Raw genomic sequence first — 25884 nt, forward strand, 5'->3', positions numbered from 1 at the left:
AACATCGCTGCGAAATACAGCATGTCCAATCCGATTTTTCTCAGCAAATGAAATGGATCTGGTGGAAAATAAACACGGGACTTTCAGGAGCAACGTCCTTGAAAAGCATCGGGGGGGGGGAAGGAAAGATGTGAGCACATCGGCCCTTTACCTCCTCATACCCCTCCTCCCTCTCCTAAATGCCATCTTTAACAGAAATAAATTAGAATAAATGATGAGTCTTTGCCTCCTAAAGACAGGTGGCGGGGTAATATTGAAAGAAATGAATAAAAATTCGTTTAATGAGCATTGTTAATTAAACCTGGAAATCAAAGAGGTCTGAGATGTGGGAATTCAGAAGAAAAATGAAAATGAAGGGAGCCGTAGCTCGGGGCAGGAAGAGCGGAATTAAATTAAATGTAATGTGGGATTGTGTTTGTTAACGTCTATCACACATCACAGTGTATTACAGTTTAGGGTAAAGTGTTTGTTTTCTGCTCGCACACAAATTACGCTCTGCCACGAATTGGAACTCCGGCACGGCGATGGGCAGCGCGGTCCCGGCACGGTGAGGATGCGGGACCGCGGAACCTGCATGCGTGCGTGCGGCTGCGTGTGCAGGAGCGCCAGGGCGAGCGTGCAAACGTGCCGATGTGGGTCGGTGTGCATCAGTGTCTGCATGCGTGTGAGCATCGGTGTGGGGCAGCGCGGTGCCGAGAAAACCCCCGGCACCTCAGAGCCGGAGCCCCGTGCCACGCGCAGGGACACGGCGCTGCCACGCTGCGACCCGAAGGGAGGGCGCAGAGAGGAGGAGGGAGGGATGGAGAGGAGGAGGGACGCATGGAGGACAGAAGGGAGGGCCGCTGGGCCGAGCGAGGAGCGCACGACGCCGCCCGCTCTCCGCTTTCCCCTCGCTCTGTCGCTCCGCAGCGCCCTCCGTCCCGCCCGTCCCCTCGGGCAGCAGTCGGTCCCGTAGCGCCGCACGTTCCTCTCTCCCTCTCGTTCTCTCTCCGGTGCCCGTCGGGCAGAAGTGAGGAGCGCCCCGGGGGGATCCCCGGGCTCTGTCCCTGCCCCGGGCACTGCTCCGGCCGCCGCCGTCGGGCAGAGGATTCCGGGCTGCCGCCGGCGGCTCCGACACTCCGCTCGGGTTAATAAAGCGAAACCGTCGGCCCCGCCGTTCCCCGCACCCGCCCTCTCCCGGCCCTCGGGGCTCTCGGGGAACGTGACCCGGGGCGGTGGGTGCTGACGTCGGGGGGAGCCCCGGGGGGGTGACGCGGGAACGGCGCGTGCCCGTGGGACAGCGGAGCCGCGCGGCCGTCCGACGGCGTCGGAGAGGCCCCGGCCGCCCTTCTCCCCCTCCGCCCGTCGGGAGTCGTCGGGGCCCCACGGGAGCGGGCGGCGCGTTCCCGGCCCCGCGCACTGACGCGCGGCCCCGGCGCGGCGGGCGCGCCCCCGCCACTATAACTGGAGTGCATGGAGTCGGGGCCGGCGCAGAGGAGCGGGCGGGCGATGGGAGACGCCGCTCCGGCGGGATAGAGGGGCGGAGACGGGGGCACCCCCGGGGCCCGGCCCGCCCGGGGCTCGCCGTGGGCCCGCACAGATGCTGGTGCACAGCTACCCGGGCATGGTGAGTGTGCGCCGGGCCGGGCCGGGGGTCGGGCCGGGGTCGGGGCCGGGATGTGGGATCCGGGACCGGGGCTCCGCTCTCCTCTCACCGCCGCTGTCTCCGCCGCCGCAGGACCGCGCCGAGGGGCTGCCCGGGGCGTCTGCCGGGGCCCGCTTGCCGCAGCTGCCCGCTCTCAACCAGACGCCCTACGGCTCGGCTCCGCCGCTCTGCCACACGCCCGCCGCCGACTTCCAGCCGCCCTACTTCCCCCCGCCATACCCGCAGCCGCCGCTGCCCTACCCGCAGGGCCAGGAGCCCGCTTACCCGCACCTGGCCGACCCGTACGCGGCGCTCAGCCCGCTGCACCAGCACCAGCAGCCCGCCTGGCCCCCGCAGCGCTCCCGGCAGGACGACGCGGGGCTGCTCTCGCAGACGCACCGCGCTCTGGGACTCGACCCCCGCCGCGAGTACCCCGCCGTGCCCCGCCTGCTCCACGGCCTGCCCGACGGCGGGCACGGCCTCCCCGACGGCCCGCTGGGCCTGCACGGCCTCGGGCACCACGGCCTCGAGGAGATCCAGGTAGCGGGGGCTCGGGGGGGAGGACGGGGGGTGGGCGCGGGGGAACGCGGCCGGATCCGGCTTTGGTGCCGGGAGCGACCCTGCGGGCAGAGCGGGGCCCCGGGGCGCTCGGACCTCCGGGCGAGGAGCGTCCTGCCCCGCTACCGGCAGGGAGCGCGCAGCGAGCGGCCGCCGAGAAGCCGGGCCGACGCTCCGCTCTTTCCCCCGGGGCCGCCGCGCTGGGGCTCGGCCGTAGCCGAACGATTTCATCGCGCCGCGGCCTCGCGGTCGCCCCGCGCCCAGCAGCCGGGAGCCGCGCCGGGAGCCCCCGCTGACGGCTTTTGCTTTGGTGCTTCCAGGCGGCGGACGACGGCGGGATGAACCTGCTCGATCAGTCCGTCATCAAGAAAGGTAAGAACCCGCGGGACGCGGCGCCGGGCCCGGCTCCTGCCCTCGAGGCTCCCTTCCGTCGGGTCCCCCGCGACGGCCAGCACAGCGCGACTCGGGAAGGGGGATAACTGGGGCGAGGAACCGGCGCGGTGTTCCGGCTCCGGTGCTGCTCGGAGGTCGCTGCTACACCCGGCGGCGAAACGAACGCGGCGGATCCTGGCGGGCCGAGCGCACACGGCTACTGGAGAGCCCCGACGGCCGCGGGCGGTTCGCGGTGGGAGCCCCGGTGGGACCGGAGCGATGCTGGGGTTGCAGCCGCGGTCCCGCAGCTCGCCGGGAGCGGGGAGGACGCATTGAACGGGGCCGAGGCGGTTCCGAGTGGGGCTGAGCCGCCTCCTGCACGATTTTGCTGCCGATTTTTGCCGACCCTTTGCTTCCAAACACGGCAGTGGTTCCACTCCGTAAAATAGTTTTTCTCATTAAAACATCGTCGGGGCACTGTTGGGAGCGAGAGGAGCACGAGGGACCGCTGTGCCGCACGGGGTGAGAGCCGCACGGAGCAACCGGGCGCTGCTGTCGGCGTTTTTAACAGCAGCGGGGAGAGGGAAAGGAGCACAGCGTGCGGGTGGCGGCCCGGACAGCAGACGAAAGATGCGGGATCGACACCGCGCGGGGGCTGCGGGGGCCGGAGGAGCGGTGCGGGCGGGGAGCCCCGGCCCTGCGCGATGCGGCGCGGCGCTCCCGGATCTCTTCCCTGCCCCCCGTTCCGTGTAAATGGGAGTTCAGCGAATTCGTGACACGCGGAGCACGAACGGACCGTCATTATTGGAGCTCTAATTGGAACACGCGTGAGGCGTTGCGTGAAATGGTCGCGGTGTGCGCTCCGCTCCGCGCCTTCCCTTTTGTGTGTGCGGGCGGCATCGGGGCGCTTCTGGAAGATGCTCTCAGGGACGGCGTTTGCGCGGAGTTCGGCTGAAACCAGCGCTCGTTTTCATTGATTTTTGTGCATATGCGTGGTTTGTTTTGCTACGTTTTGTTTTCCTCCCTTTTCCAAAACGGGCGCCTACCCCCAAATCTTCGTTTGCCTTCGGGAGGAATTATTGCTCGGTGCCACGTTTGGACCCGGAGATCCTTCGGTTGCTCCGTTCGGATATAAAAGGTCTCACGGCGCGCTGCTCTGTGCCTGGGGCGGCCGCGTCTCTTCCCATCCGTTCTTTCTTTATTTTTCCGCCGTGTTTGGAAGAAAGATGCGAACTCTTTGTGGGTCGGGGGCTCCCCGGCGGCTCGAAGCGTTTGCTGGAACAGCCGCGCAATGAGCGCCCGCGGTGCAGCGGGGCGACTCCGACCTCAACTGACGGATCTCCTTTCGTTCTGAGATACATCGTGGTCTCATTTAATTTAATTTATTGTGATTTATTTTGCGGCTCTGCTGTGAGCCGCGGCCCGGACCCTCCGGAGCCCAACAGCAAACCCCTTTTTTTTTGCCGTACGCCCTCGGAAAAATAAAAGCGGTGGCAGAGAATCCGCGGTGCGGGCGGCAGTGGGGTGGACGGGGGGGGGGGAGAGCAAATATCTCCATGGGAAGCGGAAGAAATTCGGTCCTAAATCCCCAACACCGCACTGGGGGCATCAATGCCCCAATTCCTCGCGGTGCGGCCGTCGGACGGAACCCCGATGGAAACGCGTGCGGCCCTCAGCCCGCAGCTGCCCTTCGTGAGCCGCCGCCGTGCTGCGATCCCGGGTCAACCAAACCCCGATCGCTGCCCCAAAGCGACCTCAGCTCCGCCGTGGGGGGCAGCGAACGCACAGCGGCTGCGGGGAGCGGTGCGGGACGGGGAGAAACGCGCTCCGGTATTTGCGGCTCTGCGTTTCGTGTCCCCCCCCCCCCCGCTTAAATAAACGGATTCAGCGGCTCTTAGCAGGGATTTTTTACGGGACTGCGAGCTGAGCGCTGCGCTCGGGGCCGTTTTGCTGCATGAAAGGGGACAGCGAGAGTGGAGGGGGGGGGGGGGAGGCAGCGGGGATCCCCCACACCGCACACAGGGGCTGCATCGCTCCGAAGGGTTACGTGAGCAAAGCCCTGCGTGGGGCAGCGCCGGTTTTCTGGCTGCCTGTTCTGGATCCGTTTGTTTGTTCTCTTTCTTTTTTTAATAAGCAGTGCAGAAATGGTTTTTTGGTTTTTTGTTTTTCCGGTGTCTTTTTCTTTGTTTTTTAAATGGTGCTTTTGGGTCGATTTGGTTTTTGTTTTTATTTTTGTTTTTTTTTTTGCTTTTTCCTCCTCCCCAAGCGTTTCTGTAAGACCGGGAATATAATGGATGTAAAAACATTATTGTGAGCTCTGAAAAAGTTCCGTCCGTGGCTCCATCTGCGTGCAGCAGGGTGGCATCTTCCAGCAATGGACCCCAGCATTCTGTCGTTGCATTTCTTAGCAAAACAAAAAACCAAACCCAAAACAAAACCCCAAACCACAAAAAAACCCAACCCTTCAGCTTGGTCGTAAAATAAGGAGGAGTTTTATGGCCTCACCGTTCTCTCGGGCTCAGCAGAAAGCTTTTGGTGGAGCCTTTTTATTCAGAAGGAGAACAAGAAATCCCTCTCCCCAACACGGTGCTGCCTGTGGGGTTGAGGGGAGCCGCGGGGGGGTCCCTGTGAGCAGAAGGCTTTGGCTGCTCGGCTCTGCTTCGTGTCTGTGAGCAGCAGAGATTTCCACAGGAAGGTTTTCGGCCGCCCCGCAGCAGCGGTGCAGGAATGCGGAGCTGGGCAGGGAGGTGGGCAGGACGGGGCAGGGGCTGTCAGCGCTCGGGAGCACGGAGGGCTGCGAGGCTGCGGGGCCTTTCCCCCTGTTTGGTCTGGTGGGAGCAGAGCCGCCGCTCTCAGCTCCATCCGTGGCCGAGCACCGAGCCAGACGCGGCGGCAGAAAAGCGCTCTGACGCTGGCAGCAGATGAGATAAACATCATTTCCTGCGATGGGGGAAGGCAGTGAATGAGGTCACCCTATAAAACACCTGGGGCTGCGAGGACTTGTTGCTCTCCGGGCTGCAGCAGCTCCGGGTGGGACGCGGCGCTGTGAGGCTGCAGGGCCGGGCTGCGCGCTCAGCTCTGCTCCCACCTCCAAGACGCGGCGCATGCAGGAACACCTCCTATCAAACAGCAAAAACTTGAAAGAAAGTTTTTCGCTCTGAACTGAGTCCAGATCGCCGTTCCTCCATTAAAATTATATTTTTAATGTCCTGTAATTGCGCCGGGATAAACCCAGGTGTGTGTTCATGTGAGATAACACACGGAGGTGCTGGTGGAGGTGCTGGGCTTTGTCTCAGCCTTCCCGGTGCCTCCCAGGCATGTGTTATCTCCGAGTTTCATATACCTTGTCATGACTTACTGCTTAATTAGATGTTTCTAAATGAATATTTTGCTTTGTTCCAAGCAAAGAGCAGCTCTTACAGGGGAGGTTCGGTGAAGCCAGCTGGGGTTGCTTGTTGGCGTGTGGCTGGTGAGTCAATCAGCAGGAGAGGGGCTCCGGGTGAGGTTTGCCCATAGGATGGGGCCGAGGTGCCCTGGAGATGCTCCTGCAGAGCAGTGCTTTGGCTGCTCCTGGGCCCATGGGACCCAGTGGTGGACGGTCGGCACGAGCTGCTTGTGGGGAGGGATGTGGGCAGCAGCAGCTGCTCTGATGGGGAAAACTCAGTGCCTCTGGGGAGGCCTCTCCTGTGGGCACTGGATTGCAGGGTGACATTTCTTCTGCTCCTCGCTGAAGTTCCTGGCCCAAAACCGGGGCTCCCGTGCTCCATTTTGTGCCCAGCACTCCAAACCTTTGCAACGCAGCCCTTTTTTCTCCACTCACCTGGCAGATCCTCCACTTTCCCCCTCCTGCTGTGCTGCTCGAGCTGTTCCTCCCCCCCCCCCCCCAGGCTCTGCTGGGTGGCTGGATGCAGCTCACAGTGCCCATTCTCCAGCCACAGTGCAGACTGCCTGCTTGCAGTGTGCTCCATAGGTGTGCATGCAGCCGTGCCCAGAGAGGTGGCCCTGAGGCTTTGCTTTGTAGCAGTGCCATGGTGTGGGGGCTCAGTGGGGCAGACCTGGGGGCTCTGTGCCACCTCTGTGAGGCAGAGGCCAGCGTGACCCATTCCTCCTTGTTCAGCACTATTCTGAGATCTGTGATCTTGGACCAAAAAAATATGCGTGCAATCCGTCTTAATTTTTTCAAGAGCCCAAACGTGGTTCTCTGAAGTTGCAGACTAGAGCCCTGACCATGGAAGCCTTCCACCCTTTCCTGTGTGATCCTGGGGAATAATTCGTTCTTGCTGTCCTTCCGTGTGTTTGTTTATTTTAATTCCTAGTGGAGGAACTAATTAGCAAGCGTGGAGGTAAAGCGTGGAGCTGCTGCGTGCTCAGCTCTCATCTCAGCGTGCTGCACCAGGTCTGCTCTGCTTGGGTATCAAAGAGAGGAGGGAGGAAGAGCAGGGAAGCGTGGATGAGCCCCAGCTGTGCAGTGCAGCCCAACATGGCCGAGGGGAGCAGAGCGTTCGCCCTCCTTGGGTCCTGCAGTGCATGCTTGGGATTCCAGCAGGCTGAGACTCCCCACCCTCTATCTCCAGCATTTATCTGGCACCAGTCTGTGGGTGCGAGGCGCCCATCCCCGGACTGGTCAGACGGGTCGTGATGGCAGCATTGGTGCTCACACAGCTGTGGCCAAAGGGACCCAGAGCTGCTGTGTGTCTGCGTGGTTCCCATCGGAGAGCCGAGCTGCACTGCGTCACGGTGGTCGTGCAAGGATCAGCACCGAGCGCCGTATGAAAAGGAGCATTTTTCTGTGATTATTCACGTCTAATCTTTGCTGAGGGGTTTTTTTCTTGCCCTTCAGTAATCAGAATGTGTTTTAACAAATTGATAGCAACGTTAGCACGGCTTACGTGGGATCCGCGCCGCGCGCAGGGGACACTGCAGCTTTGTTCTCCTCGTCAGCTTACGGAGATCCGAGCTGCCGCTCCTATAGGGAATGCAGGGAGAACCTCTCAAGCATGTTACTGCAAAATGGATTATACTGTTTAAACACATAAAGATCCCCTATACCGGCTGCCAAAATGTAATGGGAGTTTGCGCTGCTAAATGAATAAACCTGTGATGCTGAGGGCTATGGGGCAGAGCGGGGTGGCTGTGGGATGGCAGTGGGGACCTGCCCTCATTGCGGGTTCACAGCTCCTCTCGCTGACACCCCAGGGCTCCCCATCCTCCGGGTTCCTTTCCTTTCCTTCCCCCTGTGCCCGAGTGTTTTTCTATACAGAGGCAGAGCTGCTTCGATCCGCCCGGAGCAGGGAATCATAGAACCAAAAGTGGGATCTGAGCCCATTTCTGTTCGTTCCTGTGAGGACGTTGCTAACATTGCTGCCTTCCCATTCCCAGTGCTCCCATCCACGAGCACAGTGCAGCCCTACAACCATGCACAGCTCCCCCAAATTCACTACAGATTCAGAAGGAAGGTTTGAGGCCGAGTTACTGCGAAATGGCAAAGCAGGGAGATGCAGTAGCTGCAGTAATTGCAACAAGTGCAGTAATTGCACATTGCTTGCTCACCACCTCCCCAGTCCCAGAGGTGCTTGCAGTGCTTTTGGAAAGGTCTGGGTGCGTTTCGTTGCTGTGTGTCCTTCCAGCACATCACTGGGTGCACGGTGAGGCTGCGGGAAGAGGTGCAGGAAGGGAGATGGCCACGAATGTCACATGGCACCTTGTGATGGAGCTCATCCCTTAATGCATTGATTTGCATTGGAGGCATAATGACACACAGGGAGCTTTGCATGGGCCCAGCAGCTCTGCTGGGTGCTGTCCCGTGGGAACGCTGTGGGCCCTGCAGCTCCATCCCCTCCCGACGGTCCCAGCTCTGCTCCGTATCACAGTGCAGCAATCTGGACAGCACAGAGATAAAACCCGGATTCTTTCCGTCCATCCATTTGAAGAGGCCTCCGAGCCGATTCCTAGAGAGCCTCTTTGACATGGGGACTCAATTCAGGTGGTGCATTCGAGATAAAGAAAATACCTGTAGAACCCCTCTGGGAAGAAAGGATAATTACAGAGCGCGGTTTGAAATATGGCCGATGGCACTGACCTCCTTCCCGGCCCCTCCATAAATACCTCTGTGCTGAAGCATGAGGAAATGGCAGGAGCTGAACCGCGCACCTCCTCTGAAGCAGGCAGGAGCTGCTGCCTCTGGCTCACACCCACACGCAGACACTGCCTGATGTATGGATCCTGGGCTTGTAATTTACAGCAGAGGCACTCAGACAAAGGTTGGGTTGGTTCTGCTCTCGCTGGCAGACAGCCCCGCACGGCCCCTGTGCTTCTCTGCAGCGCTGCTCCTCCAGCAGCCAGTGCTCACAGCACTGCATGCAGAGGGCAGAGCAACGCGCCCGGCTGCAGGGAGCAGAGCCTGGGCTCAGTGCTCAGTGCCATCGCCATGCATCAGTGCCTGCAGCTCGACCCAGTGCATTGCCTCCCGCAGTGAGCAGCAGGACACAGCATGCAGCGGGAGCAGCTGGAAGGGTTGCATATGGTGCTGGTGATGCAGAGCAGAGGCCTCGCAGGGCTGAGCTGCTCCTTTGGGGGTGGAGATGGGAGACTGCCCCAGAGAAGGGGGTTTAGGGGGCTCAGCTGAGTTAGATGTGATCTGAGCTTCAGCACACTCCTGCTCTGAGAGAGGTGTCGCAATGAAACTGCCAGCATCCAATGGTCCAACGCTGCTGAGGAGGAGGATGTGCCTGAAATGGATCTGAGTAGGAGGAAACCAGACCTGTCTGACAGGCAGCAATCCGCATCTTCCCTCTGGACTCACTTTTCCCCTTGCAGCACCCCAAGCTTCAGCTGGCACTGGAACCAGGCAACTAATACCATAAGCAATTTGATTGCCAGGAGCCCCACATCTCCCTGCTTACAAATTATTTTGCAAGCCGGTAGCACAGTTCAGCATTTCATATTTTTTTTTGGTCTCTGGTAGGCAAAAGCTCTTTGCCCATGTAACTCAAGCTGTCTGTGGGACAACTGCACAGGGACGTGGTGCAGTGGGGACAGCAGCTGCCTCCCAGGAGTGAGCACTGCTGTCCCCTGTGCTGAGATGCTGCACTGTGCCTTTCCTCACCCACTGTGCATCCTGTTGGTGACATTCACCACCCAGGGGCTGCAGATGCCTTTGTCTCCCTTTTGTTGATGCTTGCACTGTGGAGGTGACCTCAGGGTCCAGCGTGGCACCAGGGAGCTGCTGGCAGTGGGTGCTGAGCCTCATGGAAGGACAGTGCTGTGATGATTACATCATTATTTTGCAGCATTAGAAGGAATCTGGAGCTTTGGAAGCACAGCACAAGGTAACAGGTTTTCTGGAGCCCAGTGTTTGGGAAGTGCTGTGCAGTCTGGATTGCTCTGAAGGCATGCAGTGAAACAGTGCGTGCGTTCAGGTCGTGCTCGTATGGTTGATTCCTGGTAAATCATTGAACTTGTTCTGTGCCCCGCTTGTCCCAAACTGCTGTAAGCAGGCAGCTCCTGGGGCGCCGCTGTGCGTTCAGGATGGGGTCGGGATTTGCTGTTCTGTGAGCTCTTCCCATCCTGCAGAGGTTCCTGAGCAGCCCAGCGATCGTATCCTGCACTGAGCACTGTGGGGTGGGCGATCCCTGTGCTGCCATCACAGCGTCCTGGGCTGGGCTGGGCTCAGCTGTGCTCTGTCCAATCCATCCATCCATCCATCAGGGAAAGGGATGAGTGCCCAAACCTTGCCTGACCAGTCTGTGTGTGATGCGCAGTTCTGTCCCCATTCCAGCACATTTCTGCCCCAGGTGCTGCTGTTCCAGGTCTCAGTCATCCGCTCGCTCACCAACACTGGCCACTGTTCACCCACTGGGGGAAGGTCCTTGGTGCCATGGGCAGGGGTCTCCGAGGACAAGCCCAGAACTTACATCCCAGTGCGGCCACCCCTGCGCCACATCCCTGCGCTCATCCATTCCACCCTGCCAAGGGCCAGCAGGGCTCAGCTCCAAGCACGTCCCACCCGCATCCTGGCAGCGTGGCACCCAGCTCTGCCATCGTGTCCCCCCTCTGTGGCCCTCACCGCGGTGCAGGTGACACGCTGGCTGCCACCCTGGTCTTACGCTTCCTTTTGTCTGCAGGCTGGCTCAGGTGCTCCGATCACCTGCTGCTTGCAGGAGCGGGGAAGCAGCAGCTGAAGATCGAGGGGGACTTTTGGTTTACTCAGATGACAAGAGACAATTTTGCTTCCCCCAAAGCCAAGGAAACAAAGCTGTCAGGCTTTAATGGTAGCTTGTCTCCCTCCTGCAGCATGTTTATGGGCAAACAAGCTGCAGAGCAGACCAGGCAAACTGCAGGTGAGGCCAAATCACAATCATTAATAATTAATGGCGACCGTGGCTATGTTTATTCTTGTATCAAGGCAACGTGGTGTGATGGATGCAGCGCTGTTGCAGTGGTGTGCCGTGCTGTCTGAGGTGCCCCTATCCCTGCACGTGCCAGGGCTGTGCCGGTGCCCGTGGGGCTTGGACACAGGGCTGCTGTGGGGCAGCTCCCAGTGGGGTTGTTTCAGGCTGTAGGGTCATTCCTTGAAATGCCACCGTGTCCTTTCAAAGCGCGTCCCCACGCCACCCCCCCCGTGCGTGCCAACACACATCCTGCCCTCTGCTCCATCCCACAGCAGTGCTTTGCAGCGCCTGGTGCTGCTGCCAGCTGGGTTGGCCTCCTCCCCACGCGCCCCATTCCAGGGACACGCGTGGTGCTGCATGGCCCCATCTCCTGCATGACACCCACATGTGCACGCAGCTCCCTGGCCACGCATGCGGGCTCGGGCAAAAGTCACAGCATGATCCTGGGCATGCAGGAATGTGTCCGTGTGTGAATGATGCAGAGTGCTTGGTGGGTGGGCAGAGTGCTGTGAGCAGCAGCTGCTCCCTGGGTGATGGGTCTGGTTGTGGGGCGGCTCGGTGCAGCATCCACCAGGTACCCGGCCCTGACACACACCTCTGCAGTAATGCATGGATGTTTGTGAAACTTGCAAGGGTAATTTAGAGACAAACACGACCTGTTCTAGGGCCCTGAAAGAGAACTTTGAAGTTGCTGCTTCCTGGAAATAGCTCTGGTTTCCTCCATCCCGTGATGACGTTGCTGTGATTCCCTTCCCACCCCTCAGCCAGTGGCCGCAGTAGCAGTGCCAGTGGGAGCGGTGCATCGTGCCCTTCAGTCTCTGGCCATGCCAAGGTCCCATGCTGAAAGGCAGCTTCTCTCATTCCAATTCATCTTACAGCCTTAAACACAAGCCATTTTTATGTAACATTGCTCCTTTTTTGCTGCCACGCCAACCAGTTGTTAAGCTGCACTTACAATATGCTGATTGTGAGCGTCCACTAATAGGTCTGACCCACGTAGCCATCCCCCATCAATTTTCAGGGTTTCTGTTCCATTCTGAGCATGTGTATTTCCTTTACAAACCCTGCATTACCTGCCACATGTGTGGCACCATGGGGCAACCATTACTGGGGAACCACAGGGAACGTCAGGGCCAAGCCGATGCGAAGCGATGCTGTTGGCAGCCCTCTTCGGCTTCATTGAAGATCCGTTGATGTATTTATTTTTTTTCCAGAGTTAAATTGGTTATTCACTTCAGAACATAAAAGCCAAAGAGTTTTGGCACTAGTTTCAGCCAGAACTTTTGACCCATAAAGCTTTGCTGCATCTTAGAGCGTTTCTTGCTGGGGTGACGCATGGGAGAAGCCGTGCTGCGCTGCCCCAGTGCTGTCTGACTCCTGTGCTCTGATGCTGCCCATGAGCAGCAGCTCCTGCTGTGTTACTGAGGTTTGAGCTCCTCAAGCTCCCTTTGCAGGGCTGACCCCGAAGCTGATGCCTTTCCCTGGTTCCCGTGTTCCTGGCACCTCTCAGCTCTGTGCAGGGCAGTGGGGCTGTGGGTCTTGAGAGACCTTCCCAAAGACCAACCTAAAACCCCAGTTTTCATTGCACCAGAGTGGGAGGTGTGGGAAAGCAGTGAGAGTAGAACCTGGGCTTCTTCCATTGTGCTTTTTTCTTCTTTTTTGTTTGGCTCCATCAACCTCACCCCTCTTCTCCTTCATTGAGGAGCACACGAAGCCATGCCATGGCTTCAGCTGCGGATGTGCTTCCCGAGATCTGCCCTCTGAAGCCTGCTCTCCTCTCCTCTCTCCCTTTCCTGCCCTGCAGTGCCCATCCCCTCGAAGGCCAACGGCACCATTCCCTCCCTGATGAACAAGGACGGGCTGATCGGAGGGGTGACGAACCCCAACGAGGTTTTCTGCTCGGTGCCCGGCCGCCTCTCGCTGCTCAGCTCCACCTCCAAGTACAAGGTGACGGTGGGGGAGGTGCAGAGGAGGCTCTCGCCCCCCGAGTGCCTCAACGCCTCCCTCCTCGGCGGGGTCCTGCGCAGGTAAGGCTGGGGGTGAGGAATTGCTGCTGCGTGGTTCGCTGGGGAACGGCCTTTTCGTTGCTTTCTCTTCTATTTCCTCCAAACCGAAAAGCTTACGCTGGAATCCAGAGAGCTGTGGATGCCCCATCCTTGGAGGTGCCCAAGGCCACGTTGAACGGGGCCGTGGCAATCTGGTCCAGTGCTTGATTTTGTACTTGGCAACCAGCCCGTGGCCAGGGGGTTGGATCTGGATGTCCTTGAGGTCCCTTCCAACCCAACTCTATGATTGTGATGATTCTATGAATTATGGTTCTTCTAATATGAATGGCAGCATCATTTTACTTTATTTTTTTCTCCTTTCTTTCTCTTTCCAGAGCAAAATCAAAAAATGGGGGTCGGTGTTTAAGGGAAAGGTTAGAGAAAATCGGCCTCAATCTACCCGCAGGACGGCGCAAAGCTGCCAATGTCACCCTGCTGACATCACTGGTGGAAGGTAAGAGCCCAGAGAGATGGGAGTGCCGAAACTCCAACACCCCTCATTTGCAGCTTTCCACAAATGACAGCACTTAAAGCAAAGTATGCCGTGGTCAACACTGAGACTGGAAGTGCCCTTTGTCGGTGTCTGCACTGACTGAAACACGTCTGTCCTCTGAAATGGGAGCATTTCTGTCGGAGCAGTCATAGCTCATTTGTGAAAGGGCATCTGGGGCTGAACGGGGCGAAACGTTGCAGCTGTGAGCTCCCCCTGGCCAGCCCTCAATTCACTGTTCACTCTGCCAAGCAGTTTTAGGAAAAGCTGGTCAAGACCACCGAAACCAAATAGGAAAAGGTGTGAGTGAAGCTGATGATGAGGTGTCAGGCCAACGCTGTTCTGCAGCACTGCGTGCCCACGATGGCCACCAGCTCGCTGTCCTTGGGAGCACCGAGGGCTTGGCTGGGGCTCCATAGAAACGCGGAATCACCGAGGTTGGAAAAGCCTTCTCAGATCCCTGTGTGCCCATTGACCACATCCCCAGGTGCCACGTGGAGCAGTGCTGCTGCTCAGAGCTGTGGGGTTGCCCCCCTCCCACCTTTGGCGCTATGGAAATGACGAGGTGGTGCCGCATCTTTGGAGAAAAGGACGCGGGACGCAGACAGACAGACAGACGCAGTGACAGCTCCGACTGCCTTCGAGCTCCGGAATCCATTGTGTCCGTGCCCAGTGTGCTGGAGGCAGCTGCCTGCAGATTCTGAATAGAAAATCATCTCCATTGTCGCCAGCAAATTAAATGACCCGCTTCATTAGGCGGAGGTTGTTACCGAGGGCAGTTGGTTTGTGCTGAATGAAAGGTTGATTTCCATTAAAAGAAAAGGAGGAGAAGAATGAAAGAAAGAAAGGAAGGAAGGAACGAACGTACGGTCTGATTTCAGGTGGCTGCTGATGCTGTGGTTACCATTTACCAGCTCATAGTAAATAGTGGTGTCATAGGTGCTCGCTGGATACGATCTCCTGCAAGTCAGTACTGGAGGTGTCTCACCCAGAGGAAGGCCTTACAGCACCGTCATTGCACACAGAGATGGATTGGTTCCCCTGCACCCCGGGTACCTCCTTCTCAGATGTTTGCTGCCACGCTTTATTCTTCTCCCCTCTGCCTTCCCCATTTTTGGTGTCACAGTGATTGTTTTTCAGCAGCTGTTGCGCTTTAATTGTTTTCTAACATGTGAACGACTGCAGTTCCAATTAAGTTTTTCCTCATCTGCTGCTTCTTTGGAGGAGGAGGTGGAAGTGGAAGCAGCAGATCTGTGCAGGAAGCACGCAGGCACATTCCCTGTGCCACAGCTCTGCAGAGCAGCCCTGGAGCTGGGTGGGCTGTGCTGGGATCTGGGTTAATGCTATCAGGATGGATGGCCTCGTGTGTGTGAGCCGCAGGGGGCACATCCAATTAGCTCTGCCTGCCCGAGCGGGATTTCGGGTGCTGGATGTGATCGATTGCCATCAGCTCTGATTATTTCCAGGGGGACGCCTGGAGATGGATCAATTCCATCAATGGGTGGGCTCTTCCAGGGGTGATGGATATGTGCATGTACAGCCAGCCCGAGGGCCTGGCTTGCTAAGGTCTCTTTTCACTCTCCTTTTAAGTCACCAGAGGAAGGGACCAGCTTCTGTTTAGAGGTGGTGGTAGTTCATTTAGACCCACATGCACTAATGGTCTTACAGATGGGTATGAGAAACTCTTAGTGGTGCCCACCAGCTTGAGAGCCATAGGGGGAGAGCGCTCCTGGGTGGCACTTGTGATAGGAGAGCACCCTGATTCCAGCAGAAATAAACCCCGACAGTGCCAGATCTGAGGCTGTTGGAGAAAATGTCCCCTTGCAGCCGGGTGCTGATGCATTGTGTGAATCTGTCCCACCTGCAGGTGAAGCTGTCCATCTGGCCCGGGATTTTGGCTACGTGTGTGAAACAGAATTCCCAGCCAAAGCGGCGGCAGAGTACCTGTGCCGACAGCACTCCGACCCCACGGAGCTCCACACCAGGAAGAACATGCTGCTGGCCACCAAGTGAGTGCTGTGCTGGGCCGGACTCCAGTCATGGTGCAGGGGCGGCCACAAAAGCTTTGTCTTCTGCAGGGAGGATGTGGTTGCATTGCTGTATGCAGCCAGACCTGGTCAGGGCTCCGAGCAGCCTGACTGAGCTGTAGATGCCCCTGTTCGTTTAAATCATAGAATCATTCTGGTTGGGAAAGCCCTTCCAGAGGGCTCACCAAGTCCAATCCCAGCCCACTCCCTCCATGGCTACTGATCATGTCCTCAATTGCCACATCTCCATTGTTCTGAACACCTTCAGGGATGCTGATCCCCCACTCCCTGGGCAGCCTGTGTCAGTGCATCCTTTTTCCCATAGCGCAACTTGCAGCCATCACCTCTTGTCCTATTGCTGTTACCTGGGAGCAGAGGCTGACCCCTCCCTTGCCACAACCTCCTTCAGCTCATTGTAGGGAGTGATGAGATGGCCCCGAGCCTCCTCTTCTCCAGTCCGAACCACTCCAGCTCCCCCAGCCTCCCCCTAATAAGTCTTGTGCTCCGTTGCCCTTCCCTCCACACACTCCAGCACCTCAATGCCTCTCTTGTCACGAGGGCTGCTGGACCAGATGACCTTTAAAGATCCCTTCCAACTCAAACCTTCTCTTCCAGGCAAATTTGCAAAGAGTTTGCAGACTTGATAGCACAGGACCGCTCACCTCTGGGGAACAGCCGCCCCTCGCTGATCCTGGAGCCGGGCGTGCAGAGCTGTCTGACTCATTTCAGCCTCATCACCCACGGCTTCGGCGGCCCGGCCATCTGTGCAGCACTGACAGCCTTCCAGAACTACCTGGTGGAGTCCCTCAAGGGGCTGGATAAAATGTTCATCAGCAGCACAGGGAACGGGCACACGGCCGGAGACTCCAAAGCGTCAGAGAAGGACGGGAAGCATCGGAAGTGAGGTGCAGGTTCCATCCCCTGCCTGGGGAGCTCCCACAGCCCGAGGAAGGTCAGCAGTGCCAGGAGGACGCGGCGCTTTCTGAACCGCTCCATTCGAACGGGGGGGGGGGGGGGCCGCGGCCCGGGCGCGAAACTCAAAATGCAAACTACAAAAAGAGAAACGGATCGAAGCTCAGCAGGAAGAAAACAACTCTGACAGACGTGGCGAGGAGGAGAAAATAAGCCAGTTTGATGGCTTTTTCGTTTTGCCTTTTTTTTGTTTTTTTAAATCACGGATGCAGGAAGCCAAGTCATGTGCAATTTTTTTTTTTTCCTTTCTTTCTTTCTTTTTTTTTTAAAGCCCGTAATAAAATCCTGCCAAGCTCCAGGAATTTGTTCTGAGCAAAGAACTGAGAGGAGCGAACAAAAGCCGCCCCAATACCAGGAGTGGGGGCACGAGCGGCACAGAGCTGTGCTTGGATCTGCCAGCTGGCTGTGACGGGCAAGCAAGTTGACCCAAGCAACCTTCCTATTTCTTCCTATTTCCCCACCTACAGCCCAGCCCTAAAGCCAGGCCAGGAGAAAACCTCCAGCTTTGGGTTTGAAGCGGTTTCAGGCTTCATTTTGCAGAGCACCTGCGATGCTCCCAGGAGGGACAAAGCAGGAACACGGAGCCCAGGACTTGCTGCAACTCCACAACCTACAGAGAACAGCACACACACGTTTTTAAAGTTATTATTAATAATAATGAATTAAGCACAAGGAGCAGAACTTGAACCAGGCCAAACTGAACTGTTCTAAATCTGTATATATTTATTTATGTGTAATTAAATCTGAAAGTTTTAAAATGTCCAGCGCGAGTTATTTATATCAAATTGAGTTGGTTATTTGGTTTGGTTTATTTTCTTTTTTTTTCTTTTTTCCTTTTTGAAAGATGGACGTTTCTGGTCTTTCTGCCATTAGAAATGGGAATGAAGTTTTGGATACACAGAACTGTAGCATGGACGAGATAGGCTATGATAACAATAGAAGTTCTGCAGGATTTTGTACTTGCTGTTGTTTCTCTTAATGCTGCACTAGATGTACAACACCCACACCGTAATGTCGTTCTCATTACCTTAATAAACCTCTTTTTATTTGAAGAAAGCACCTCCACCGTCTTTGTGAACGAAGGTCCTCCTGCCTCTGTGGCTGAACCTTGAAACTGTTGTGTAGATGTGAGAAAGGACACCCTTCAGTTCCATGGCTCACATCCATCCGACCGGCACAGCCAAGAGAAAGCTCAGGGAATGGCATTCCAGGGGAGCAGACATGGCAACGGCATTTGGCAAAACCAGAGGGGATGCTGAGAACGTTTGCAGCCTTCCCAACACATCTGTTGCTATCACAGCTAGAGAACTGGCAGCTGGGCACATAGGTTACCTTGGAATGTTCTCAAAATTCTGTTTCCTTTGGAGGTTGCAGAAGAGGACAGTGATAACAGAAATAATCCAATAGGTCCCAGAAGGAGCCACAGGCTTCCAGAGGGCCCCCTGTTTCAGCAAGAACACTTTATGTGCTGATGTAGTTTGTAGGGATGGCTCTGAGTCAGAAGCCTGTCCCTAAATACTCCCTTCTAAAACTTACGTGGGGATGCACATAAATTGGGAATCAGATTGGAAATGTCCCATGGTACGAAGCTTACAAAAACAAAAACCTAAATGACAGGCTCCACAGGTCTGGTTTTGCTCTGGACCTTCCCAAAGGAACAAGGAGAAGCCAGGGAACAGAATGGAAATCCTAGAACCACATTAGACACTTGTCTGCACTTCAAAGCTATTTTGGATAATGCAGGGCGTGAGCTGAAAGCACAGAAGTCATTCCTATATAAAATTACTCCAAAATAGGAGTGGCCTGCTCTGCATCATAATCCATTTTAAACATGGATTACGATAAAGGAGAACGAGGTGCTTTTGTGCTGGAGTGCAGGTTTCCCCCCATGGAGCTGCTTAGCATAACTATCCTGAAATCATTCAGCATGCAGACATCCCATGGCACTTGGTATCAGAGCAAACTGCCGTCCGATACATGATGAAAGTGCGTGCACACCAATATTAAAGAGTGAAATACTTCATAACGTAGCCGTGTTATGAAAACCTGACTTGGCTGGGGCATCCTTTGAATATCAAGTAACTCTTAAGCACAGCAGTGATGAGCAATGCAGACGGAGAATCAGGATGTGCCTACAGTAATTACACACCATGTCCATCAGGCGGAAAAAAATCTCTCCTCGTTTTCCTCTTTGGGCTCTGCAAGTCTTTTGAATGTTTGATGAGGCGTTTAGCAGTCTGGTGCCTGAAAGGCCAGGATGCCACCAATTACCCTTTAATGGGAAGGAAGTCTGATGATTTGGATTCACTTGTTGGTCTTGCCGTGGATGTTCAGGACTGACGGTGGACGCGTCGTGTTGGGTCAACATCTGAAGGCGCTGAGGCTTCCCAAAGGGGCTGAGATTTGGGGCTTTCTGCGTGCACACATGCATCCAGGCAGAGCACAGCTTTCAGAGGTTGTGCCAGGCCAGCCTTGCTTGCACATCAATGCTGGAGTTCCCCTCCTGAGGACACTCAGACAAGGCCGTGCCCCGGTGCGTTCTTTGCCTTTACAACCTAAGAGAAAAGGGATTTTCACACAATTTGGGGCTCCACCCTGCTATAAATTCCCACAGCGATTACAAATCGTGGGAAAATACGTGGGATTGTGTCGAGGAGTAAAAATAGATTCGGGCTCATGGTTTCTACCCTCGTTACAGAGCGCTGTGGAATTCCAATCCTAAAGGGGAAGTTAAAAAAAAAATATATAATTCTTTTTCCAATTAATTTGGAATGGATGACAAGTCCAGGGAAACCACATGGCAATCCTTGACAAGTGGAAAAGAGAACATTAACAAGATCTCTTCATTCCTCTGCAGTCAGCTATCCCAAGGGTGAACTCTGACTACGCTGCACCATTAAGACAAACAAGCAGAGGCTGTGCTTTGGCATTCTGCATGGCTTTGGATAAACTAAATAATTACCTTTAAGTAGGCGACCTTAAAAGCAACATAGTAATAATACCTCTCCATACTGAAACAGCACAATAAACAGACTTTGCTGACCTGTAGTTAATGCATTCTTTCATATATGAGAGAGTTCATTAAGTTCCAAGCTTTACATAGACAGTCCGAGGAGCCACACAACGAGCAGAGGAAGTTTTTCCTGTAAGTGCAACTGAATCGAGACGTCCAAAACAAAACCATTTTCCCATCAGGCGTTAAAAGAAGTCGTATTTGCAAGGGAGACAAAGTGCTTGCTTGAGAGATTGATTTGGCAGCCCAGACAAATGTGTGCAGCGTCCCACTATTGCCTTAATTATGCTAGCAGACTCCAGCAGAAACAGCCCAAACCCAGTCATTACACAGAACGTGAACATGTTGACCCAGAAGGTATCATTTTGGTCTTCCTGCCCAACCTTCTTCGCAGTGCAAAGAATTCCCACTGTGGCCACCTGAATTTCCAATAGGACACCACAAATAGCCACCATAATTCCAGGCACTGAACGCACACCCAAGCTTTGACCCCATAACTGCAGTGCTGCAGCATCCCAATAACCTCCCAAAGGCAGAGGGGTGAAGGATGCTCCAAATGGCTCCTTTGGGTGCTTTATCCTGACACCTTCAGCTGCTTCCTATTCTATCCTTCCCAGCAAACCAGAAGTTGAAACATATCCCGAAACTCAGAAGTATTTCCCTTAAGGACAGCTTCGCCTTGGTCTCACAGCCTATAGCCAAAGGTGTGAAATGAATGCAACTCAGCTTTTTTGTGCTGCGAAATGAACTCAGGGAAAGAGCAAGATGTCATTCCAAGAAGCTCAGCAGCACACAGAGATGCCTCTGGAAGCTACAGCCTTCTCACCTGATGATTGCTCTGCCTGCACACAGCTGTCCTGGGCTCCTTCCTGAGTTTTCCACTGTACAAAGCCTGAAATTGGCTGAAGAACATCCAAAAGGCAGAATTTCCTTGGTGTGACTTCTTGAATGACCTGCACTCAACATGAACCACAATCAGCCCACTGTTTTCAATCCAAACCAAATTTTCACGCATTCCATGTGGTTTTATAATCCCTTGCAATTGATACATTTCTGGTAATTCTCCAATGCCATCTAGGATTTACCTACTCTCAAGGGCACGCTGAGAAGTAAATCTTGTTCTTACTTACACTGTTACAGATCTGAGCAAAGGGAATCCACAGTTTGTTTCAGACTATTGGTGGCTGGAATACCACACACTTTTATTCTGTTGTTCACAGAGTCTCCTCACACCTTGGAGACATTCCAAAATCTATGTGGCTCTGTAAGGAGAGAACTTCTATTTCCTGTGCAGACCACACCATCCATGGGCATCTCTTTTCCACCAGGTTTACATCCCAGTAATAGGTGGGAAACCCCCTCACCTGGCAGAGCACCTTCCAGAGCAATAGGAAGAATGCTGAATAGCTGAGAGAATCTTTAAATTAGGTCTAATCTGGTGAAGTCCAAAGGCATAAGTGAATATTCCCATTTTAAGTATACACAAACTTGTCATAGTGCCTTTGGATCTGGTGAGCTAAGGAGTAATGCAGCTGAACGCAGTGAGGAAAATAGCTCTGTTCAGATCAGGGCAAAGATTGGCTTTTCTATTAATGCCATGTGTTAATAAGCTTTTTCACAGCTTTTGAACACAAAGCACCCTTTGGTTTAGTTCTCTGCAAATTTTGGAGCCAACACAGAAACCAAAACCGTATGGCTTTGCAGCTTCTAAATACATCAGCAGAGGTTAACCTCAAATCTTTAACCAGCTTATGCAAACATCAGAGATGAAGGCGAGCTGACCTCTGGCAGTGTTCACACAACCAGCCTTCCTGGTGTTTCATCAGAGCACGGGCAATAAACACTCAATATGAAAGCACAACCTTAGGAATATCAGATGTACCAGACCAAAGCCTCAGGTGTGCTGGTTTGGAGAGGTTTCTTGTGTGCTTTGAGTGAACACCACAAGACATATGAGATTAGAACCCCATTTTAACTGTTTTCTTCTTGATGGTGCCCACTCAGAGCAACACCATTTTAAGGATGACCAAGAGAAAGTGGAAAAAGCAAGTCTGAATCTTAGCATCATTTCTTTCAGCCATTGTCCGAAACAGCATTACATGGTGCTGCAGCTTTTCCTCCTTGGCATACTGTTGCCAGTAAAGCACTGCAAGCATCCCCACTTCAAGCACTTGGCAGTAAGCACCAAGAGCAGTTTTGCAAAGGAGACTGACCTGAAACTGCCCGGGAAAAAAAAAAACAACACAACAAATTAAAGATGTGCTTATCAGTGCTTGGATTAACAAAGAGAATGGGATGAGAATGGGTTCCAACCACTCTTTGGTCATTTTGGCAACTCACGAGCTACCAGACTTCACTTTCCTGCTTGTGAAACCATGGATGATCACAGGATGATTTTCCAACAACTACAGAAGAGAAAACGCATGTCTTTACAGGGAAGAGGCAACCCTGTACTCAGCCATTGCTATGCAAGGTATAAATTCACCCCTTCCCCATGATGCTGAGTTTCTGTGACCACCTGGTGATCTGCACAGAGATGGAGCAGCCAAACAGGTTTGCAAGGAGGAGGTATAGTGGATGCAAGATCACTGCCCTCTGCTGAATGGAAGAGGCTTCTGAGAGCCCACAAATCATGAAGCATCTTTGCCTTCTCCAAATTAACTAAAGGAGATGCACTGTTTTCATGGTTGTGCACAAACACCACAAATACTGACGATCTCAAAGAAATCTCCATTACGGAGCAGGTATTTTAGCCAAGTGAAAATGCAGTCAGTCAAGTCATTGCTTCAGACAACTGGACTATTAGGTTGCCTTAGAGTTCATTTACAATCCAAGCTTACACTCTACTCACCGGTATTCAGATTATCCACATTTTAGTTTCACCTCTGCAGAGGTTTGATCAGCAAAATTCAGTTTTGAATAACGCTTTGCTGCACTGCACAGGGAGAACATACTGCCAGTCCCCAAACATCCTTTCCCCTCTCCCCATTCCTAAACAGAGGGTTTGCTCTATTCCTTCCACAGCTGTCTTGAGTTAGACTACATGAATAAGCTTATTGGATAACCACCGAATTGCACATTAGCACAGAAACAAAACACTTCCAATGTCACTTCACATTTTCAAGACAACTATTTTCTTTTTAGCCCGGTCCTCAGCAGGTCATGGGTACTCAGAGGTTCAAAGCAACGCAGTCACGAGCACAGAAAACACAGTAGAAGTAAATGTTTTGATGCCACCACTTTCAGTTTCTTTCAGTTTCCTCTTTTTAATATCTGCTAAGACAACTTATGCCTGTTTAGTTTGATCAGTGCTCACGTGAGAATTTCCTGCACTTAGTTATGTTGATGGCAGCCCGATAACAACATATGGAACCCCTGAAAAAGGTTAAAGCTCTAAAGAATGTTAAGTGGCTCAAAGGATAAACTTTTTACAGGCAGGATAAATTAATTTTTCCTTCACACATTTGCTTGACAAGTAGCAAAGTCAGAGGCAGTCAGAGGCATCCTTAGAGCTCAAACTATTTCATACAGAATATTCTGTCCCTGCTTCAGGCTGGAAAACTGAATCAACCTAACCCACTGCTATGAACACAGCCCTTTTACCTTCAACAAAAAGCATCTTCTGACTGTGTAAGGTCCCCTGCTACTGGGGTCTGCTGGAACAAGCCAACTCCTTCAGCACAGCCCAGACCCAGCAGCTCTGCACCTACCCTCACACTCCCAGCATCAGCACAGCCCTAAGGCACACAGCTCTGCTCCTTGTAAACCGACCTCGTGGCTCCCGAAGAGATGAGCTGGTGCAGTGATCTGTTACACACACACTGCTCAGGAAAAGACCATTTTTAACAGGAAACCTAAAACGAGAAAAAGTGCCTTGTTAACTCTTTAGGCCCTGAGGCTTTGCCAGTAAAACATATGGTGAGAATTACCAGCCAAAGCAGAGCAGAGCAGAGCACGGTGGATACGATACCCTGCAAATGTTACCTTGGTTTACAACTTTTATTTTTTAATATGAAGAACAAAAATACATCAGTAAAAAGCAGGGGTTTTTTTTGTCCTTGTTCAATTTAATCCCAAAGACGAAACAGACAAAAGGTTTTCTTCCCCTTAATGGGAAGCTTAAAACTTTTCCTCTCAACACCCCATGCATTGTAACCAGGGATGTGGTAATGAAATGTTTCTGAATCTAAAGCTCAGCATCACAGCAGACCTTTAAAACATCCCTCAGGGTTTTGTATAGCAAAAGTGTTACACCTTTCCTTAGAAAGTATAAATTCTTGAGAAATCCACAAAACAACCTCCTCTTCTTCAGAGGCCGCAGACAAACCTCACTGTAAACATTCTTTTGTTCAACTGCTTTGTCAAAAAAGAGAAGAAAAAGAAAAAAAAGGGCTGCATTTATTCATTTCCAGAGGTTGCTGCTCTGTTGGTTTCTGATGTAACCCCTTGCATCCTCCTCTCAATGGGGGATTCAGATCCTGGTCCCTGCCCTCAGGCATAACATATGTTCCACTGCAACCTGAATTCAACGGGGATGTTTGCAATGGAATAATTGTTTTATGTTTATTAATCACCTGCATGCAAATAGGTGCCAATAAAAACACCAGGCAGAGCCTCTGCCAGACTTCTCACGTGATCTAATAGCACCACAGCCCAGTTCTGGTGTCTGAAATAATGACTGCCTCCAATAAGGAGGCATTGCAACTCTGATATGCAGTGACAAAAATATCACATCAGCTCACCCTGCAATGATGAGTTTGAAAAAGAGACGAAAAAAAACCTGCAAAAACATTCATCATCGGGGGTAAAATTAGATATGCTGCATGTTAAGCTGAACAACTACATTAATGCAACATGAAGAGGTGAGATTTCAAAAACAAAAGCAGAACACTGTTCATGTTAAATGTGACCTGCCAGGAGAAAATCATGCTAGGGACAACTTATGGGTAAGAAAAAAAAAGAACAAAAGCAGTTCGAGGTTTAAGAAAGTCAATTTCAGTGAGATCTTCCAGAGTTGTATTGGTGGCTTTAAATACAACTAACTGCAGACAAGAGCACAACAGAAAGAGCTCGTAATGAGACTAATCATGGAAAAAATTAAGACTACAAAGTCTGATGTGACTTCAGATTTAGCTTTAAGGGCAGTGTGAAGAGGTAGGATGAGTAAAAGCACCAGAGCTGCAAGTTTATCTGTGACAGAGTGAGGCTCAGCCTCCAGCTCCCATGTGATCAGGAATACAGCAATACCTGCTTTACAGCTGGCAGCTTTCTGAAGAGATAAGCATTCTGCATCCACTGAAATGGAGCTCTACTACTGCCTTCAATACACTCAGGATTTCAGGGTAAACCCCATGCATGGTACCAGCAGCAGTGCTGCCTCAGCCACATCCTGAACATCACCTGTACAGAGGATATAAATGCAAGTACCCTAAAAACACCAACAGAAAGCCAAAAAAGCTTAGACAGATGGATTGCTGGCTTGGTCACCTCTCCCAGGTGCATAAACGTAGGTGTTATACCATGTCACACAACATAACCCACACAGAATCCTGTACACATCCATCCATTGCCAAGATTGTTTTTCCAAACTGAAAACATGCACCCAAAGAGAATGTTTGAGACAGCTGAGCTGCACAATGTAATTTCAGGTAGGGAATCAGTCTCAATTAGCCTCAATTTCGTCCCAACAGAATCTCTTCTGGGCAGAGCATTAAGGATCAGCCACACAAACATCACTGAAGGCTCCTAGCTACAACCCAGACAGCATCAGTGATTTTTCTTACAGGAGCTCTCGCTAGCTGAGAGAATCCAGGGATTTATGAGAAGTGCTGAAATTATTTTTCATAGAGCTTCTAGGGACAATTAAGAAAAAACGATCAGACAATCAGTAAATGTGTTTGAATAACACAGCTCCAAGCTGACTGTGCCAGAAGAACATCCCTTCCCAGAATCCAGGTGAGTAAAAAGTGACACCAGCATTTTAAAATCCACTGTTTATTGAAAACCTCTCTTTTCACTTGGATTATATTGAAACCAAGAATAACAAAAGGAAGAATAACAAAAAGAAGTCTTTGAAAATCGGATTTTTATAACGCAGAGGTGAAGTCCTGTGAAAGATGCAATAGGATGCTGGTGTGTTTAGCACAAAGCACTTGCCTGCTGTTTGCTGAGCTTTAATACTCAGCGAGAGGAAGGTGAGTGCAAATTCTCATCCAGAAAATATGGTGGTTTTCCCACACATCAAAAAACTTACAGTAAAAACTATCAGAATCAGTGTAGGAGCAATCTGAACGTGGCACCATTGCCAACAGATCACGTCTCATCTTCATGAATGACGAAGGGAAGGAATTATTTACTTAAACAATCCCAGGAAGGACCAGTGGAATCAGAAGG

General features: G+C 53.1%; 1 protein-coding gene across 1 annotated transcript; it reads left to right on the forward strand.

Annotated features, from left to right (window-relative positions):
- The first annotated feature begins 1579 nt into the window (after positions 1 to 1579).
- On the forward strand, positions 1580 to 16501 carry TFAP2E (transcription factor AP-2 epsilon). The gene is made up of 7 exons (XM_042885265.1): positions 1580 to 1606; positions 1718 to 2164; positions 2503 to 2554; positions 12749 to 12971; positions 13325 to 13443; positions 15347 to 15488; positions 16122 to 16501. Exons 1-7 carry the CDS (start codon positions 1580 to 1582, stop codon positions 16408 to 16410), a joined length of 1299 nt encoding a protein of 432 aa, XP_042741199.1. The 3' UTR covers positions 16411 to 16501.
- The last annotated feature ends 9383 nt before the right edge of the window (positions 16502 to 25884 follow it).

The sequence above is a fragment of the Lagopus leucura genome, unplaced genomic scaffold (genome assembly GCF_019238085.1).
Source record: "Lagopus leucura isolate 7727_CA_CO unplaced genomic scaffold, USGS_WTPT01 Super-Scaffold_100048, whole genome shotgun sequence".
In the NCBI taxonomy this organism is placed as follows: Eukaryota; Metazoa; Chordata; class Aves; order Galliformes; family Phasianidae; genus Lagopus; species Lagopus leucura.